Source organism: Plecotus auritus (genome assembly GCF_963455305.1).
Source record: "Plecotus auritus genome assembly, chromosome: 2".
In the NCBI taxonomy this organism is placed as follows: domain Eukaryota; kingdom Metazoa; phylum Chordata; class Mammalia; order Chiroptera; family Vespertilionidae; genus Plecotus; species Plecotus auritus.
This window is the reverse complement of record NC_137771.1, coordinates 20,050,517-20,070,421: the sequence shown is the minus strand read 5'-3', so window position 1 is coordinate 20,070,421 and position 19,905 is coordinate 20,050,517. Positions and strand designations below refer to the sequence as shown.

Here is a 19,905-nt window from a genome sequence, read left to right as displayed (position 1 = left end):
TGCTCTATCAGTGGGTTCTGGAACAGCAGGGCTCATTTCTGGATCCAGGGCTCCCGGGATGTGTATGCAGTCAGGGCTCAATAAACGCCAGTAGAAGAAAAGAGAAGGAAGAAAATGTGACCCGGCATTCAGGGGGAAAGCTAGGATGAGGAGCAGATCTGGGAACTGGGGTGGAAAATGGAGGGCCAAAGTTTGAACCCCAAGACCCTAAACACAGGCTGGACAGAGGGGTGTCCAGCGCCCTCAGGAGGCCAAGCTAAGTGCTTGGTTCACATAAATACATTTCATTTTCATGGCAACACTGAAGCGACATTATTATTCCTACTTTGTTTAAGAAAACTGAGACCCAGAGAGGTGACGTGATTTGCCCAAGGTCACACAGAGTGAGCAAGCCGTGAAGTCCGGGTTTGATCCAGGGCTGCCAGCCCCCAAGCCTGCGCTTTTCCCACTTCACTCCCCGCCTCTCTCCCCCAACTCTCCACTTCCCTACCCCTTCCCACCTCCTCTCGCCTCCCGCGGCCGCCCCGCCCCACCTCTCTCCCCCCTCCCTCCCTCCTTCTCGGTGGCGGCGGCGGCAACGGCAGAGCCACGTGGTGGGGCCGGGAAGCCGTGGCCGCGGAGCGCCGGGGCGGCTGCCCCAGCTGGGCAGTGCTGCTCTGCGCCGCGCCGCGCTCGGTGTCTGCGCTCCCGGCTCCGCGCTCCACGCCAGCCGCCCCGGGGCAGGAGGTGCGTCGGGCGCCCGGCCGGTCAGACAAAGAAGGCGCGGCGCGGCGGAGCAAGCGCGCGGGTGGACGGACCATGGACTCAGAGCGCAGGCGGCCCGCCCCAGCCCTGAGGACCCGGCGCTCCTGGCCCCGGCCCTAAGCGCCCGGCCCCGCCGCCCGGGGCGCCCAGCGGGAAGAACGCGGAGACCGCCCGGTGCGGAGGAAGCAACGGCCGCCGAGCTAGAGGGGCGCCGCGGCGGACGGCCTGCGCGGCCCCTGGAGCCATGGGCAAGTGCAGCGGGCGCTGCACGCTCGTCGCCTTCTGCTGCCTGCAGCTGGTGAGCGCCTCGCTCCCGGGCGGCCGGAGCAGGGTGGGGCGCGGCGGGGCGGGGTCCCTAGGCGTGCGGGAGGGTGCTGTGTCTGTGTGTGTGTGTGTCCGGTGAGAGTGCCCGAGTGGGGGGTGGTCTGGACTCACGGAGCGGACGGGCGGAGCCAGCTCCTGCTGGCCGTGCTGTCTCTTTGTGTGCGCTTCTCGCCGGCGCTCCCCAGTCCGGGAGTGCGCCCTGTGCGCGAGTCCCCGGCCCGCCCCGCGCCTGGGGCTCCACGCGTCGGGCCTCCTGTTGCGAGGTGCGCTTTGGGACTGTAGCTGGCTGGGGCTGGGGATGTGACCGGGGCTGGTTTGTGGATTCGTTGTTATCCCTGCCGTGTGTTTTCCTAGATCACTCGTTTGTTTGCGTGGGTCTCCCTTCCTCCGGGCTTCTGCCTCTGGTCTCCGCCCCGTGAGTGTTTCTCACAAAGTCTCAGCTCCTGTGCGTGTCTCTCTGGGTTTCTCTTGGACATATCTCTAGGTCTCTGGATTCTGGTCCATGTTCATCTGTGTGTGTTAGGAACCTGTTGGGATCTTAGACTCCAAGAACCGTTCACTCCTTTGTGCTGTTTCTGCCTCCCTTCACCCCCCTGACTGAGCAGGCCTGGGAATGGAGAACCACCTCCCTAGAAAGGGTCACACGGAGGTGCCAGGTACTGGCCAGTCTGACTAACCAGGTGCTGAACCGCCCTCTCTGCTTTGACTGTGGCCACTGTGGCATGGGTGTTCCATCAGTCATCAGCTCCACCAGAGCATCAGGGGTGAGGACAGGCAGAGCAATCCTCTCTCAGGGCTGGCACTGACGGAGTTGGGCATTCAGGGGTGCTCTGGGAGGATGGGAGCATCTGAGGACACTGTGCCTGACCCCAGCTTAGGAAACTCAGGTTCTTGTCTCCGGGCGGCTAGTGGAGTGAATTCAGGAGCTGAAGGGGACCGACTGCCCTTCAGTTCAGGCTCTGGCAGGTGGATTTGGGAAGGTGCTTAAGGAGAGGCCAGGGTCCTCTGTCTACCCTAGAGCTGAGGTCCCACAACAAGGGATTTTTGAAGCTGTGCTGCTCCTCTGGGTAGAGACGCATGGGAACCTCCATGGACAAAACTCAAGTCTGAGTGTGAGTTATGCCTGCCTCCGTGACCCGGTCTCCACTCTCTCCTGCGCCACAGCCCCTTCTCCACCATAGGTGTGTACAGTAATACAGAGTGAAGCTTTGCGCCTGGATGGGCAGACCTCACCTCTTGGGGACACCAGCCCCAAACTTGCCATCCACGGCCCTGCCCTCTTGGGCAGTGGTAGAAACAGCCTAGGCTAGAAGACTGTAGCCCTGCTCCCAGCGGTGGCACGCAGGCAAGTGACTTCCCCTCACTGGGCCGCCTTGGTCTGCCGATCTGTAAATTGCTCATCCTTGAGGGTTGCAGAGGAGATTAATTAAGATCAGGTAGAATGGAAACTCCAGAAGGGCAGGCATGGTCTGTTTTGTTCCCTGCTAAATCCCCAGCAGCTGGAACAGTGCGTGGCACTCCATTAATATTCGTAAAACAAATGAATGAATCCGTTATTTTGGCAACTCCTGGCGCACAGTAGAAACACCCTTCGTTATCTGCTCTGAGGAACATAAAATGCCAACAAGTGCTAAAACTTTTCAGAAGATTCCTTTTTCTGTACTTGTTCGTGTTTAAATTTTAAACTAGAGCTTTTTTATTAGCAAAGTAATGCACACATATTGTAAAAATGAATAAATCAATAAATAATCAAACAGAGCAGAAGAGAAAGGTAAGTTTCCTTGTATGTCCAGTTGCACACCCCAAAGATAAGTACTAATTAATAGTTTGTCCCAGGCTCATTCTGTTGATGATAATAACAATAGTTAGCTTTGTCCTAGCCAGTTTGGCTCAGCGGATGGAGTGTCGGCCTGCGGACCAAAGGGTCCCAGGTTCGATTCCAGTCAAGGGCACACACCTTGGTTGCAGCCTCCTCCCAGGCCCGGGCTCCAGTTGGGGCACATGCAGGAGATAACCAATAGATCAATGTTTCTCTCTGTCTTTCCCTCTCTCTTCCACTCTCTCCTAAAGATCAATGGAAAAATATCCTCAGGTGAGGTTTAACAAAAATAAGTAAATAAATACAAAATAAGAGATGAGGGTTGCAATGATAAATTATTTTTAAAAAATAACAATAGTTAGCTTTAGGGAGCACTTACGAGGTGATTGTAAGCACTTTTCCACCTATTAACTCATTAAATCCTCATAATGACCCTATAAAGTAACTTGCCCAAAGTTCTGTAGGTAGGAGCCAGGCTTTGCAGCCAGGCAGCTGACCAGCATCCTCTGTTGCCTTCTTACTTATAAAATACTAGTAAGTAGTTCTGGGCCTGATTAAGTCAGGGGTCCCTTGGGAAGTGCTTACTACTCTAGAGATGAGGTGGTGAATGAGGGTAATCTCCCTGCCTCCATAGCTCTCATGAGCTAAGCTAAGTCCCACTCTTCCACATAGAGGGTTCACCAGCCCAAGGGGATCTGGAGTTAGACATGACCGGGCTGGGACTCTGCATCTCCTGTGTCGTGGCTGGGTGGCTTTGGCGGCTTTGAGGGTCACATGAGATGTTTTGGGGAGGTGCTCCGAGGAGGGACTTGAAAAGTGGTCTCTTGGCTCTTTTGCTCTGTCTGAGCTGATTGCAGAGTGGGTCCCCTCAGTTGTCACCCCCAGGAGCCTCTGCTCCCTGGCAGCTTCCGTAAAGTGCTCCCAGATGCTGGAATTCACCAGCCTGACATTATCCTAGGGAGAAGGGAGTCTGTTTTCTCATCCAATGGAAAGAGCCAGAGAAGGAAGAGGCTGATTGTTTCTCAGCTGAAAACTTTACAAGACGAACTGTAGGAGAAGCAGATACCATTCAGGTGGACACTACAGAGACAAGGCCTTGGAGTTTGATAGGTCAGACCTGGGTTTGAGTCCTGACCGTCCCTTTCTAGCTGTGATCTTAGGCAAGTTGCTTACCCTTACTGAGCCACAGTTTTGTCATCTGTTAAGTAGGGTTGTTGCAAGGATTATGTGCTCATAATGAATTTAGCACTGTGCCAAGCACAGAATGAACCTTAGCTTTTCATTGTTATTATCTTAATTATGTATATACCATGGAATGCTCTCCTGGAGTTGTGGCCCAAGCATCCAGGTGGCCCTTGCACTCTTCCTTTGTGGGAAGCAACAGGTATCGGGCCCTGAGCTGAGAGGCAGGAGGCCTGGATTTAAGCCCAACTCTGTCACTGATGTCCTGTGAACTTGGCCAAGTCTTTTCCCCACTGCCAGCCTTGGTTTTTCCATTTGTAAAATGGGAAGAACCATTAGTCTCTGTCTCTAGGGTCCTGCCAGTTCTGCCCATCAGGGACTCTGGGATGAGGTCTGGGCTGGCCTGGAGGTTTTGATGCATCACAGTCTGGTTCCATTCTGTAGAATATCTATTTTTTAAACCTATTTTTATTGATTTCAGAGAGGAAGCGAGAGAGAGAGAGACAGACAGAAACATCAATAATGAGAGAGAATCATTGATCGGCTGGCTTCTGTACGCCCCATACTAGGGATCGAACCCGCAACCTGGGCATGTGCCCTGACCGGGAATCGAACCATGACCTCCTGGTTCATAGTTCAACCACTGAGCCACGCCAGCCGGGCATCTGTAGAATATCTTGGGTCCCTTGGCTTCCTAGCTCCTACTTGATGTACCATCTTGACATTATTAATGCTATTCACTCCCTAATTTTTATGTATCTCCCTTTCCTTCCCCCATCCAGACCCAGCCTTTCTTTCCACCTCCTTCCTGAAACCTTACAGGCCGCTATTCTTCCCGTAAGAGGATGAACCGAGGGGATTTGCCCAAGGGAGTCATCATCAATTTCTTCATCATCGCCATTATTACTCCCATTTCTGGACTCCTGTACTAAGCACTTTATACGCATTACCTCATTTAACCAAATGAGCTTACATATGTAAGTGCTTGGCAAAATGCCTGGTACATGTTAAACGACTGATAAAAGTTAGCTATTTTACTCTTTTTATCCTTCTTACTGTTATTCCACATGATGGGAGAGATGTTCGTATCCCCTTTTTCAGAGGAGGAGATCGAGGCTCCGCGAGGTGATGAGGTGTGCCCTCGATCACTAAGCAAGTCAGTGATGAACCAGGATCGAGCACTCTTCTGCCTGAGCAGAGAGCCACCCTCTCCGCCCTGTGCCTCTCTGCGGTTCACATTTGAGCAGTGTGCGACCTCAGACAGGTCTGTTCCTTGCTTCAAGCCTCCGTTTCCTCACCTGCAAAGTGGAAACGATAGTATTTCAATAGGATCATGCGCATGCCTGGCAGCGTGAGCCTGCGAGTGCTCAGTAATCCGTCACTGCTGTGGTTGCTCTTGTCCCAGCTCGTGTGACCTTGGACACATGCATGCATTCACTCCTCTGGAGCGTTTTCTTCCTGTCAAAGAGAGTTGTCCCTACCTCTCAGAGTCGTAAAAAGGGCTTAGCCAGTGCCATCTACATAATAGGTACTCAGAAAAAATGTTAGCTTCATTCTCTTCCCTTCTGGAACGCACTCTGCTTTCTGGAAGGTGGTGGGTGAAGGGGGAAATGTGTAGCTTCCTGCTGAGCTGCGAGTAATGGTGTGAAACGTGGTCAACCTGATTGATGTGGTTATTAGGAGAGTGATGGGGAAGACTGGAGGGAGATGGGGCCTGCGCCCTGAAGCAGCTGCACGGCAAGCTCATGGCTTCCTGGGGAGTGTCTGGCTCAGCTCTGGGTGCTTCAGGTCCTTGAGCCACACCTGGGAGTCAGGAGCATGAAACTGTGCAGGCCACTGACCCCTTCAGACAGCTGGGGGTGGGGGATCAGCTCCCTTTTGCAGGTGAACTGACTGAAGACAAACAGTTCCCAAGATCCTTATGATGTTGGCAGAGCAGGGTGGAATGGAGAAGGGGGGCCTTTGTGGGACTAGGGGTGGCCCTGGTTCTGCTCCTTTGCAGGGGTGTGTGGGTGATTATTTCAAATAAGCCCCCCATAAATGGCAGCCACTCTAAAATCTGGAACAGAGCCCAGCTGGCGTGGCTCAGTGGTTGAGCGTCGACCTATGAACCAGGAGGTCACAGTTCGATTCCCAGTCATGTGCCTGGGTGTGGGCTCAACCCCCAGTGGGGGGCATGCAGGAGGCAACAACCGATCCATGATTCTCTCTCATCATTGCTGTTTCTACCTCTCTCTCCCTCTCCCTTCCTCTCTGAAATCAATCAAAATGAAATAAAATCCGGCCCAGAGCTTAGAAGCAATATCTCCCGGTTCAGTCAGTCATTGCTGCCTTGCTTTGTGACTTCCAGAAAGCCCAAGCTCTTACCCTCTCCGAGCCTCAGCCTCTCTCCTATAAAGTAGTCAGAACAACAGCTCCTACCCCATGGCAGTTTGGGGCATTCCATGAGACAGTGTCCCAATAGAATAGCACAGTGCCTGGCCGAGGGGCCGTGCTCCTGGGGACTAGCTCTTATTTGCCTTGAGGCTTGGACAGCTCACTTCTGCCCCCCTCTCTGCCTGGGTTAGAGATGTAGTGGTCAGACTCATGCCCATAAACTCTTCAAGTCTTAGTTTCTTTATATAGTAAGTGTATGGTTCAGCAGAAATAACAGTAACAATAATAGCCACCTTTTTGTTTGGTGTCCGCTATGAGCCCAGCACAGGTACACTGGCTCCTTGTATACCTGTCCCTTGTTACTCTCTAGCTTATTCATGGCCACATATATAGCAGGGACAGAATGAGGATTCAAACCCAGACCTAGGACTCCTAGCTTCTACCTTGCATGCCCATTGCTCCCCCTGTAAGCTTGTGGGATGCTGGATGTGGAAGGCAATGCAGAAATCTAAGTCCTTCCTCGATACATGTATTACTAGATACACGATATTCTGAGCTGCTTATTCAAATGCTCCACAAACCCCCATCCCCGTCCCTATTTCTATTCATCCCAATGCTAGTGTTGGGTTTAAGGATACTATGATGCAGGTTGAGAAAAAGTTAACCAGGGAAGAAATTGACTAGTGTTGAAAACTTATCAGCCTTCATAACAACTCTATAAGGTAGATATTGTTTTTATTTATTTATTAAAAAATATATTTTATTGACTTTTTACAGAGAGGAAGGGAGAGGGATAGAGAGTTAGAAACATCAATGAGAGAGAAACTTCGATCAGCTGCCTTCTGCACCCTCCCTACTGGGGATGTGCCCACAACCAAGGTACATGCCCTTGACTGGAATCGAACCTGGGACCCTTCAGTCTGCAGGGCGATGCTCTATCCACTGAGCCAAACCGGTTAGGGCTAGATATTATTTTTATACCCGTTTACTGATGGGCATACTGAGGCTCAAAAGAAAGAAGTGACTCGTTGCCAAGGAAACAAGATACAGTCTGGGCTTCAGATGAGTGATCAAGGGGAAAGGATGTGAAGACAGTTGTAAAATATGAACCAAGCTCTAATCATTGAAGTCTCCTTTCAGGGAGGGGTGGGTGCTAGCAGAACAGACTTAGACCAGAGATGTGTTTTTTTTCAAAGCTAGTTCTAGGCCACAGGGAGTAGAGCTGGCTTTGGTCCTGGGAATCCTAGTCCCAGTGCCCTTGGCCTCCCTCCTTGATCAGGAAAGGGAGAGGGATGATGATTCGGAGATAGGGAGAGTCTCAGGTAGCAAAGCAAGTCTCCCTGAGACATACTTCTGCCAGCAAGCACCAGGGTGTTAGAAGAGCTGTATCTGCAGTTGCAGGTTTAATGGGTTTTCCTGGCCTCCTGACCCCTGCCTCTCAAAGCAGCTGGAGAACCCTGGGGCAGGGCAGTTGGGAAGAGCTTGGGCTTTGGGGTCAGGCTGGGGTTTCAGTTTTACCTCTGCTTCTTTGTAGCTGGGTGACCTTGGGTAAGACACTTAACCTCTCTGAGCTTCCTCCTGCATTTCTCTAAATCAGGATAGTAATCATCTTTTTTTAATTGTTATTGATTTGAAAAGGAGAGAGAGAAACATTGATTTGTTGTTCCACTTGTTTATGCATTCATTGGTTGCTTCTTATATGTGTCCTGACCGGACATCAAACCCGCAACCTTGACATATCAGGACAACGCTCTAACCAACTGAGCCACCTGCCAGGCAGGATAGTAATAATCTGCCCCAAAGAGTTGACAGAGTCTCCTTTGGGGTAAGATATGCTGAGTAGGAGCTCACAAAGGGTTCACACTGTTGAATGCCCTGGAAATGAGAAATCAAACTCTATGAATCAATACTGTGGGGAAGGAAATGGGGGACATATCCCCTTTTCAGCCCATAGAAGGCCCAAGTTGGAGCAGAGGTTCTGCTAAATCTTGTGGCCGTGGCCTTGACTGTCCCTTGGTTTTCTCTTCTGTAATATGGGGACTGTAGTAAGGGTGGCCTGAGATAATGCAGGGAGAGAGCTGGGCACAGGGTCCGGCACTCACTCAGAGGGAGTCAGAAAGGTTTGACCCTCTGTGTCCTCTTCTGTAAAGGGAGGTTGGACTCCAGCTCTGAGTCATCAATGAGTTTGTCTTTTCCCAGGGGGAGATCAGAGCTGCTGCACAGAGGCCCACCTTGCTGCAGGCAGCAGTGACTGACAGGAGTGGGGGCGGGTAGGAGGGTGGGTATCAGGCCCTGGAGACAGGAGGAGACTCCTGCCTTTGATGGCCTGCTCCAGGCTTCACACCTGGTGTCAGATTGTCAGGGACTCAGGTGACATCTTTCCTCTTTCTGTCGGAATGAGTGTTTATACTGTCCCCATCCCAAATGCCCACATGGTATGTTTGGTTGTAAAATGAAGTCTCAGACCACAGAGGTTCTGACCCATCACCACCCCTGGTCACCACCGGTGAGCTTCCTAAACTCCAGAAAAACTAAATAGCTGTCGGGTCAGAGAATAAGAATTGCCACTCCCTAACCCAGTGGTTTGCCGCTCTGCTGACTAATGAGTTTGCCGACCACTGGGATAGGGGCTTAATCACAAGGAACAACAACAGCCTGTAATTATTGGAATCGAGAGTCTAGGTCAGTGGTCGGCAAACTCATTAATCAACAGAGCCGCAGTTTGCCGACCACGGCCCTAACCCTACCCGGAGTTGCATTCAGCAAATATTTCTGAAGACCCCACGAAGTGCTGGGCACAATCACCTAGGGTACATACAAAGTATGCCCTCAGCCTGGCTGGTGTGGCGCAGTGGTTGAACGTCAACCCATGAACCGGGAGGTCACAGTTCTATTCCCAGAAGGGGCACATGCCTGGGTTTCAAGCTCCATCTCCAATAGAGGGCGTGCAGGAGGCAGCTGATCGATGATTCTCTCTCATCATTAATGTTTCTGTCTCTCTCTCTCTCTCTCTCTCTATCCCTTCCTCTCTCTGAAATCAGTAAAAACATATCTTTAAAAAAAATGCCCTCAGCTACAAGCCAGAATCCCACAGTTCTCGTACTCACTTGCTGTGCAACTTTGAGCTGGCCCTGCCTCTCTGAGCCTCATTTTCTCCGCTCTGTGACACTGGGGATGGGGGAAAGAGTACACTGCAGTGGCAGACTGACCATCAAGTGGTGAGTTCCCTGTCCCTGGCAGTGATTAAGAATTTATATGTAAGTTAGATGACCACTTGGATGCATAATGGAGCTTATGATGACCCAGGTCCCTTGGAGCCACCAGATGTGGTCTGGGTCCTGAGAGGACAATGGCAATAGTACAAAATGGTAGCTAGTACGAATAATTAAAATTGTGAGCATTTTTTTGCTCTTCCCATGTGCCTTTGCCTTAAACATGCTCCACCCCCTCCCACCCCAAGTCTCAGAACCTGGCACAGGAAATAGGGGAAATGGGAGTCTATATGCACTTTTCTCCTGAGACTATTCTGGGTACCACTTTCCCTAGAAGGGGAGGCCGCCATAGGGTTTTCAGGGTAGGGAAGATTCCTAAGCCTCTTCTTTTTGGAGGGGGGGTAAGTTCTGCAGCCCCAGCCTGAACCAGAGATGTGGGTTTTCAATTACACAATTAAATGCACAATTAGGCATAATTACCAGTGCTCAGAGCCCGAGACTGCTCATAATAGGCGTGTAATCTACTGCAGCCTCTGTTTATACTACTCAGTGCGCTCCCTAATGATGCCAGGATGCCTTCATACTGTACTGTTGCCATGGAGATGAGCCCGTCACCACCATGCAGGGCTGACAAATGGTGTTCCAGTCCGGGTCCTGGATTGTTTCTGAGGCCTCTGCAGCCAGCCCAGGAATGGAGGGGCCAGCCAGGTGGGCCAGGAAGGTGGGTCAGTCCTCCCTGCCCTCTGACACACCCTGCTGGTTTAAGCCAGCCTTGGAGCCACCAGGGAGGACAGGAGAGGGGAGCTTCCACCTCCCCAACCCGCCCGCCCCCCCCCCCCTTCCCGCCTCCTAGAGCAGTGGTCAGCAAACTCATTAGTCAACAGAGCCAAATATCAACAGTACAATGATTGAAATTTCTTTTGAGAGCCAAAAACCGACTTCTGCGCCTGGGCCACGAAGTTTCAATGGCACTGTACGTGCGCGCCCGCATGTGGTATTTTGTGGAAGAGCCACACTCAAGGGGCCAAAGAGCTGCATGTGGCTTGTGAGCTGCAGTTTGCCGACCACTGTCCTAGAGTCTTCAAGCCTTGAGTAGGATGGCCCCGGTCTGTGAAAGGTCTGTGGTCATCAGTGCAAGCTGAGGTCTGGACGGGGCCCTGCATACAGCAGGTTCCCACATAGGCCTGGGTCTGCTGTGGGCTGGCTCTGGGACCTTGGACAAGTCCTCACACCTCCTTGGGGCTCTGTTTCCCCAGGTGTGAAATGAACTCTGGCTCTCTGCACGTAGCATAGTCCAATAGAGATTTATTGAGCACTTACGCACACTGCCTACTGTTGTAACGGTTTCACCTGTAGTGGTTCATTCACCCTCGCTACACCCTTATTTAGTGACAGTTTTACAGAAGCAGAACCTGAGGCTGCAGGCAGTGCCAGTGCTGGGGTGCAAACCCGGGCAATCTGACTCCAGGCCCCCCTCCTAACCTAACATATAGCCTTGCACATGTCATCTCATCTCCTCCGCAGCAGCCCCAGAGGTGGGCCGTTGTTATCCCCATTTCCTAGATGAGGACTCTGAGGCTCAGAGAACCGAAGTCATTTGCCAAAAGTCACACAGCAAGGCAGTGGCAGAGCAGGTTCTGGCGAATGCCAAAGCCGGGATTTCTGACTTTGGCTTCTTAGTGGAAGTCAGGAAGGGGTAAAAAGATTTCCTTCTACAAGCACATACCAAGGATCCCCATATCCCACCTGGCCGGGCCCCAGCCATTGAGGAAGCAGACCCAGCACTTTGCTTTGACCTTGAAGGAAATTTTGGCCTCATTCTAACTCCATAAACCCACCCTTACCTTGGTCATTAGAAATAGAGCCTGTTATACTAATTTTTTTCTACATTTCTCTGTCACTCGGCATGTTATTATGGACACCTACTATGAGCCAGCTCCTGGGGATGGGTTAGACACAGTGGAGAAATAAAACTGGGCTACAGAGGTTTTAGGGTCAGATGGGCTTGAGTTCAAATCCTACCACTTCATAATGATTTGGGTAAGCTGCTTGACCCATCCTTTGTTTCTTCATCTGTAATGAAGTCACCACTCTGAACCTGGCAGGGTTGTTGACAATATTAGCAATCATATCTACCTACCACTTGCCAAATGCTTCCTATATGCCAGGCACTCGGCTAACGCCATTATATGCCCTGGGTGAACCTTCATAACATAGTCCGTCATTCCCATTTAACAGATGAAGCAACTGAGGCTCAAAAAGCTTAAGGGCCTTGCCCAGGGCCTCAGAGTGGGAGGGTAGACATCAACATCCAGAGCCCCTGCTCTTTCCCACCAGGCGTCCTGCCTGCATGGAGGTGTGGGTGTTCCTCCTGCCACTTCCCTGGAGCCCCCAGCTGCCTGGCCAGTTCTTAGAGAAGGAGGCATCTGGGCGAAAGGGCAACCTGAGGGTGAGGGTGACAGTGCCTCCCTGGCCCGGCTCAGGGTTCTGTAGCTGGATGATTCCCATCGACATCCTGAAATCTGGGTTTTCTGAGAGGGGCTGTCAGACATTACTTTCGCCCCCACTCTCTACAGCCCAGAAAACTAGGATTTGCCCGAGACCACAGTGCAAGTCAGTGGCAGAGTTGGAACTGGGACCCAAAGCCAGTTTAGGACACTTCTTGTAACCTTTGTTTTAACTCCCAGCAGTCCTTCAGAGAGAGGGCTTGGGGGCTGTGGTGTGTATGTTGTTTCAATGTATGTATTCAGAACTGCACACAGCTCCCTGCCTAAGCATTTGTGGGGCAGACACTGGCAGTAGAGATTTGTCGATCAATAAAAATCCCTCCCCGCTTCCTCCCTCTTCATTTATTCATGAACTCTGAACTCCTTGGCTCCAGAGAAACTGCCTGGAAGAAAGCAATTAGAGCATAATTAGAACCACTCCTATTATCAGCTTTCAGCGGGAGGGCAGGGGAAGCTGCTAGGGCTTGGGGGTGGCCCCGGGAGTTCCCTCCAGCCCCAGCTCCAGCAGCTGCCTGCTCAGCTTCTGCTCACTCCGCCCCGGAGTCCTGGGCACCGTCCACCTTCCGCAGGGACTAAGGACCTCGTCCCCGGAGGCATTCAGGCTCTTGATGAGGCCAGGAAGGTGGGTTTCTCTTGCATACTGAGTGAGAGTAGATGATTTCCAAGTCCTTCCCATGCTGAGCTGCCTGGGTGCTCCTTGGCAGGAAGCCTGGGCTGGGCCTTGCAGGAAAACTAAGAAGCTCATGGCTGCTGCTTTCTAGAAAACATCCCTGCCTCAGGTTGTAGTGAATGAAGATTGCACTAGGAAATGTAAATTACCTCGGGGGTAGGAGCAGAAGAAATTAGGCAGGGCTCCATACATGGCCCGGTGATTAGTAGTAATAATTACAGTACCAGCAGTCAGTGTTTATGGAATGTTTCTGACCCCACAGCCACTGCTCTCTCCGCCAGTTGTTCCACCAGCAGAGAGGTCATCAGGGGCCTTTCCTCCCTTCTGCCTGAGAAAGAGGGAGACAAAGACGCAGGGCGGTGTCGGGTGCTGTTTCTCACTTCAGATGTGAACCCTAGGAGTAGATATTAATATTATCTCTGATGTCCAGGTGAGGAAGCGGCGAAGCCTGCCCAAGATGACACAGTGCTGGTGCTGGACTCAAACCCAGGCCTTTGGACTCCAGAACCTTCATGCTTTGTGCTCTGCCAGGTCTGAGAGCTGTTTGCTCTCTTTTGAGCTTCAGTTTGGACCGGAGTTGTTCTGAGTTTCCCTGATGGGCTGTTTAGTGCGCCCTCTGCGTCCGTCTCCTGGTGGCAGGTCACACGTTGAAGCCTCTTGTTCCTCCTTTCCTCACTCTGTGCGGCCAAAGGGAGAGTGGGAGAGCCCTGCCACCAGACAGGAGTCACTGGCCCCAAAACCAGCCCTGGCAGAGAAAGGGAAGGCCTGGCACATGAGGGTTTCAGGCCTCTTGAGAGAGGGTCACCATGGATACAGGAGCCCTTGCTGTAACCAAGGAGGCAGCCCCTCAGCCCTTAGGCTTTGACAAGGAGTGTGCGGCTTCATGAAAGGAGACTGTCACCTGGAGCCCAAATGCACAGAGGAGGGGACGAAGGGCGAGGTACAGTCAGAGGAGGACTGGGGTCTGTGGGGCTCCCTCCTGGGATGGGGATGGGGTACCTGGGAACAACCAGGCTTCCTTCTTCCCTTGCCCTGTCCCATCCGAGGGGAAGTTGCCATAATAACCAGTGCCCCTTCACTGACCCTCTGTAAGGCGCTGTCCCCTTTCTCCCAGTGACAGGTGGTTACCCTGGCAACAGCCCCTTTGCCCAGCAGGGATCTCTGACGTCCCAGTGGCCCCTTCCCTCACATGTGAAGATAGATTGTTCTGCCACACACAATCTGTCCACTTGGAGGTGGAAGTCCATGTGGGGCCAACTTTCAGTTGTGGGCCTTTGACCAGCCCCTCACCAGACTGCCCAGAGATCGCAATCAGGTGCCATTCTGATGTTCTGATCCGGACGCCCCTCACTGCCCGTTTACCACCTATCAATGGCTCCCCCGTGCCTCCAGGAGGAAGTTTAACTAGGGGTGGAGATGGGGGTCTCAAAACAATGTGCATCAGAAGCAGCTAGAGAGCTTAGTAAAATGCACATTTTTGGACCTTGCCCTGAGTTTCTGATTTAGTAGGTCTGAGACATTTGCATTTCTAACATGTTCCAAGGCTCTACTGATAATGCTGGTCTGGGGACCACATATTTGAGAACTAGTAGTCTAACCATTGGGACACTGGGCTGTCCGGCTGGCCCACCAACCCTAGCACACACCACCTCCAGTCCCTGAGCTCCGGCCACATTGATGTAAGCATGCCAGCTTCACCTCACACCCAGTGCCTTTGCATATGCCATTCTGGCCTCTGGAAGTCCTTCCCCCTCTCTTTAAGGCCAACTAACCCATTCTTTCCTCTCTGAGCTTCTCTGTACTCCCGCAGCCCCACCACACATTGCTGTCTTCATTCGGGCTCTGGCCACATCTTGCCCCCACCTCCTCCATTACTGCAGGCACCACACTGTTGGGATCTGTTCCTATTTCCACGTGGACCCTCTCCCTAGATTGAGCTCTATGAGGCTTGGAGAAGTGTCTGAGCATCTGGACCTCGGGGCCTGGCCCTCAGAAGGCCCTCAGTGAATGTGTGACATACTTGAATAAACCCCATGAGGGGACAGAAAGCCTGGTGAATAGTCACAAAGCTTCATGTACTCAGCCAGTCACATAGTCATTGTTGCTTACTCTGGGCCAGGCACTGTGCTAGATGCTGGGGTTCAACGGTGTGGGAGGCACAGCCCCTGCTGCTGTGGGCTCAGGTGCTCTCAGATCGAGCTGGGTTTGGCCAGTGCTATCCAAGAGAAGATGCTGAAGGATCTGGTGGTACAGAGAGGGCTTCTTAGAGATGCTGGTCAGCGTGGAGTTGAACAGTCTGCAAACGAAGCATGAGCCCTTGCGTGGATCTTATTGCATTTACTCCTTCCTGCAGCCCTTCCTGGCAGGAAGTGTCATCCCTGCTTCACAGGTGAGCAAATGGGACCCCGGAGGGGAATTCCCTGGGCCACAGTCCCAGCAGGCACGTGGCAGAGCTGCGGTTTGCCAGAATTCCAACGCCAAATCCCAAATACCAAGCTCTCTTTCTATCTCCCCCCCCACCCGCCCCCGTGCTGCCTCCAGAGCCCAGGCACCAGGGTGGCCTGAGACTCTGTTTTGGAAACGTGTCTCCAGTGAGGATTGACCCGTTTACTCTGACAGACCCAGGCCCCCTGTCCAGTCAGCCCCAAGCCCACTTTCAGGACCCGCCGGGCTTCTCCAGAGGACAGCCCGTGTGGCTGGGGTGTGCACCCCCAGACCCAGGGACAAAAGCCGACGGTGTTGGGAAGAAGGGCAGGTGTGGATGTTGCCTACACGTGTGTCCAGACCTGTGTATGAGGCCCAGAAGGAAGGCAGAGGTGGGAGTGCCGGCTGGAGCTGGAGGATGCTGCTGTCTTTTAAACAGAGCTTTAAGGAGGCAGAGAAATTGAAATCACAGCCTGGCTGTCCGGACCTTATTTAAGAGTTTGTTAGCTTGGTTTCTAACTTACTTAGACACTCTTGCCTCGGTCCTGAAGACCCCCAATGTTAGAGAGAAGGATCTGGGCTTGGTGTGGGGTGCAGGTGTCTGATCTGCTTCGGGCAATTCCAGCTGCTCCTGCCTGTCACTGCCTGTCTGCTCTCAGCGGCCCCAAGTGCCATCTGAGTAGGCTGCTGTCCCCAAGCTGCTACTAGCTGTCCTCCCCAAGATAGGCCACCAGGGACACAGGGATTCCCCCAACAAAGTGAGAGGCTTTCTGGGGCCCATCCTGGGCATCATGCCGTGGTTGTCAGCTGTGACAGGCTGGGCTGCTGGGCCCCCTGAGGCCTGATGGGACAGGATGAGGGTAGGAGCGAGGGGAGGGGGCATGGTTTATCAAGGCCTGCACCAGGTGACTTTGAGACATCCTGTTTCTGCTACTCCTCGGGAGTGTGAGCACAGCCAAGTTGCTCAGTCTCTCTGGGCTGAGTTTTTGCACCTGTAAAACGCCTCTTAAGGCTGCTGAGCAAACTCAACGAGAGAATCCATGAAAAGCACTCAGCACAGCACCTGGCACTTAGCCAAGGCTTAGGACGTGGTAGCTGCTGTGATTACGGCTCGCAGGAATCACCGTCAGGCTCCTGGAGGGCGGTGCATGTGGGAGGCATGACTGTGCTGAGTGGGACGCTCCCGGGCAGAGGATCCTGGACTTTGGGAGTCAGGAAGGTCCCAGAGATCATCCCTCCAACCCTTTGTTTGAACAGACAGGTCCACAGAGGCCCAGGGAGGCAGTGGGCATGCTGGGTCCATTCCGATGCCTGGCATCAGGGTCCTTCCTGGACTGTTCTAGGAAGCGGGCTGATGCCATCACTGGAAAAGATCACAGTTGGGTGTGTGATTCCAGACAAAAATACCCTGAACAGAAATGCTCCCCTGCTCGGTTCTGTCTGCAGCTGGAGCCGCTCCCCATGGTCTCTGTGTTTCCCAGGCAGAGCTGGTGAGGAAGCAGTGCCAAAGGGGCCCATCAATCCAGGAGGTGCCACTAAATAAGCCATCATGCCACATACGTTCCAGGAGATGGGGCTCCAACCCCACGCTGACACCTGGTGGCCTCAAGAAAGGGCCTCACTCTCCCCCTCTGGAAAATGGGGACACCACTCCCCTAGCAGGACTGTAAGTCTGTTCCTCATGGACACTGGCGCCGGAAGACCTGGTTCCCACCGCTACCAGCCATGTGACCTTGGGCAGTTCTCTTCCTTACCCTTTAGTTTCCCATGTGGGAAGCCAAGATCTGTCTCTACCTGGCATGCTTTCTGTGAGGATTAAATGAATCAAAGCCTGCTAAGCATGCAAGAGATACTTGGATATAATAAGCGTTAGCTCTTATCTTAGTGTCTTTCTGGGGATAAAATGAAACGCCACTATAAAGTGCTGTGCTCAGCATATGCACATAGTAGGCACTTACAAACCATTTCTTCCTTTTCCTGTGAAGCCCAGGCCTGCAGATCAGGCAGGGGCCGTCCTTAGGAGGGCCGCCCTCCACCCTTGCTTCCACAGCACACCTCTCCCTCCAGCCCAGGGCCAGCAAACAGGAGGCAGCTCCACCCCCTCTTCTCAGCTCCTCTGCCCTCCCTTTAGTCTCAGCCAGCCTGGGGGTTGGGGGCTGGGGAGGTGAGAAGAGAAGCCTTCTGGGGGCTGTAGTACCTGTTGTAAGCCTGGGCTCTGGGGTCTGACCCACCTGGTTTGCCACAGCTCTGCCTCCTCCAGCTCTGAGATCTCAGGCTGCACACCCCACTCTAGGACAGGGGTGGTGACCCATCCCTCACTCGTGGTTGAGGGCAAAATGGGAAGGCGCAGGCAAAGTGCTTGGCACAAAGCCTGACAGAGTAAGTGTGTGCAAAATATTAGCCACCGTTATTAATACTAGGGTTAAAGTTCAGAGCCAGGCATTTTTTTTTAAAAAAAAGATGGGGGGTATTATAGAATCTATATAAAGCTTGGTTCTTTTTTAAAAAAGTATATTTTTTTATTGATATTTTACAGAGAGGAAAGGAGAGGGATAGAGAGTTAGAAACATCGATCAGCTGCCTCCTGCACACCTCCTACTGGGGATGTGCCCGCAACCAAGGTACGTGCCCTTGACCGGAATCGAACCTGGGACCTTTCAGTCCCAGGCTGACGCTCTATCCACTGAGCCAAACCAGTTTCGGCTGGAGCCAGGCATTTTGAAGGGAAACTTTTTAGCCCCGTCTCCTGGGCGGTACCACCCCCTCCCCCAGCAGGGCTGGACCCTGCACAGGGCTTCTCCTCCACCCTTCTTCCTGCTCTGGCTCTCAGGCCTCAAAATACCCACCCCCCTTTCCCCTCTTTTGGGCCAGACCAGAGCAGAGCACCCCCATGCCCAGAACTGGTGGATTACCAGGAAAAGAAGAAGGGGACAGGATGGAGGGATGACACTCCTTCCATTCATTTATTCCTTTTGTCACAGATGAATCAGAGCAGGAGACCTGCACAGATACACAGACCTTTACCATCCTGGAGAGCACAGGGAAGGGTACCAGGCTGGCAGCACCCCCTTCTCCTCTCTGAACCTCAGTGTCTTTATCTGTCCAGTGGGGCTAATAATCCTACATTACGGTGGTGACATAAATCACAGACTGAGCTGTGAAGGCCTGTTTAGATGTTGGTAGCTGGTGTGGTTCTCTGCTGGGAGGAGAAGCGGGGAGGCTGGGATGGGAGCCAAGGCTGGGACGATAATGGAAGGGGAATCCGGAAGCCCCTGGCGGGGCGGGGGTCTCCTGACACCCACCACTGTTGCTAGGCAGACTTCCCCATCTGGCCTTTAGTCTGGCGGGAAGTCAGAAGGGGTTGCTGTTGCCATAGCAGTGAGGCAGTGAGACTGGTTTTCATCAGTATTTTCTTCCTGGGAGTTTCATTACAGGAGGTATCACTAATAAGTCAGAGAATTGGATGTTTTCCTCGCTATCAGGTCACATCAAGAGGGGCTCAGCCCAGCCGTGGCTGGTGTTGCTAAGTGGTTAGAGGGCCCACCTGAGCCCCAAAGGATTGTGGGTTCAATTCCCAGTTAAGGGCACGTACCTGGGTTGTAGGTTCAATCCCTGGTCCCAGTTGGGGCCCATGTAGGAGTCAACCAATCAACGTATCTCTCTCACATCAATGTCTCTCTCTTTCTCTCTCTCTCTGCCCCCCTTCCCTCACTTCCTTCCACTCTCTCTAAAAATCAATGGAAAAAATATCCTCAGGTGAGGATTAACAAACAAAAAAAGGGAGAGGCTTAGCCCAGAGAAATGACCTCCACCTCTTCTCCAGATGTTGACTGGGAGCCCTTGACCTGATACCTCCAGTGATGTTTGACCCGAGGTACTCAGAGGGTTTGGGGCCCCCTCTCCAGCTGTCCACTGCTTTCCTGCTCAGCCGCTGACCCTGCCACATTGGCACCTGGCCATAGGACACAGAAGCCCTTCCAGCCCTTCCCTCTGTTGCCCTGCTCCCTCTCATTTCTTCTGTCCGAGCCACAGGGATCTTTTCTGGGTCCTTCTAACCAAACTCCCTCCTGCCACAGGAGCTTCCCTCCTCCTCGGTCTTCTTTCCTTGTCAACCCCTCTTCCTTCAGATCATGTCCTCCAGAAAGTCTTCCTTGACTACTTCCATCATAGCTCTCATTCTTGTTACCCCTCCTTCAGAGGTCTTGGGTCTTGTTACCCCTCCTTCAGAGGTCTTGTTACCCCCCATTCCCCACTGAATATAAGCTCCATGAGGACAAGAGCTGTGTCTGGGTTTTCTCCTCCTCCTCCTCCCCCTCCTCCTCCTCCTCCTCCTCTTCCTCTTCTTCCTTCTCCTTTATTGAGGTGTGATTCACATACCATAAAATTTACCATTTCAAAGTGTAAAAGCCAGTGGTTTCTAGTATGTTCACGGAGTACCGGTATGTGCAACATTCACCACTATCTAACTCCACAACATTTTCATCCCTCAAAAAAAACCAAACCAAAAAAAACAACCCTCAAATCCAATAGCAGTCACTCCCCATTTTCCCTCCTGCCAGCCCTTGGCTACCACTAATCTACTTTCTGTCTCTCTGGATTTGCCTATTCCTGACATTTTATATAGATGGAATTATACAACGTGTGGTC

General features: G+C 52.5%; 1 protein-coding gene across 1 annotated transcript in view; it reads left to right on the top strand.

The window, feature by feature from the left end:
* Positions 1 to 603: 603 nt before the first annotated feature.
* The window catches only part of NKAIN1 (sodium/potassium transporting ATPase interacting 1), a 39,295-nt gene continuing 19,993 nt past the window's right edge, over positions 604 to 19,905 (top strand). Inside the window, exon 1 of the mRNA XM_080656139.1 lies at positions 604 to 1,042. Coding sequence (XP_080512265.1) covers positions 989 to 1,042 — 54 coding nt within the window. The 5' untranslated portion in view covers positions 604 to 988. The remainder of the gene's footprint in view (positions 1,043 to 19,905) is intronic.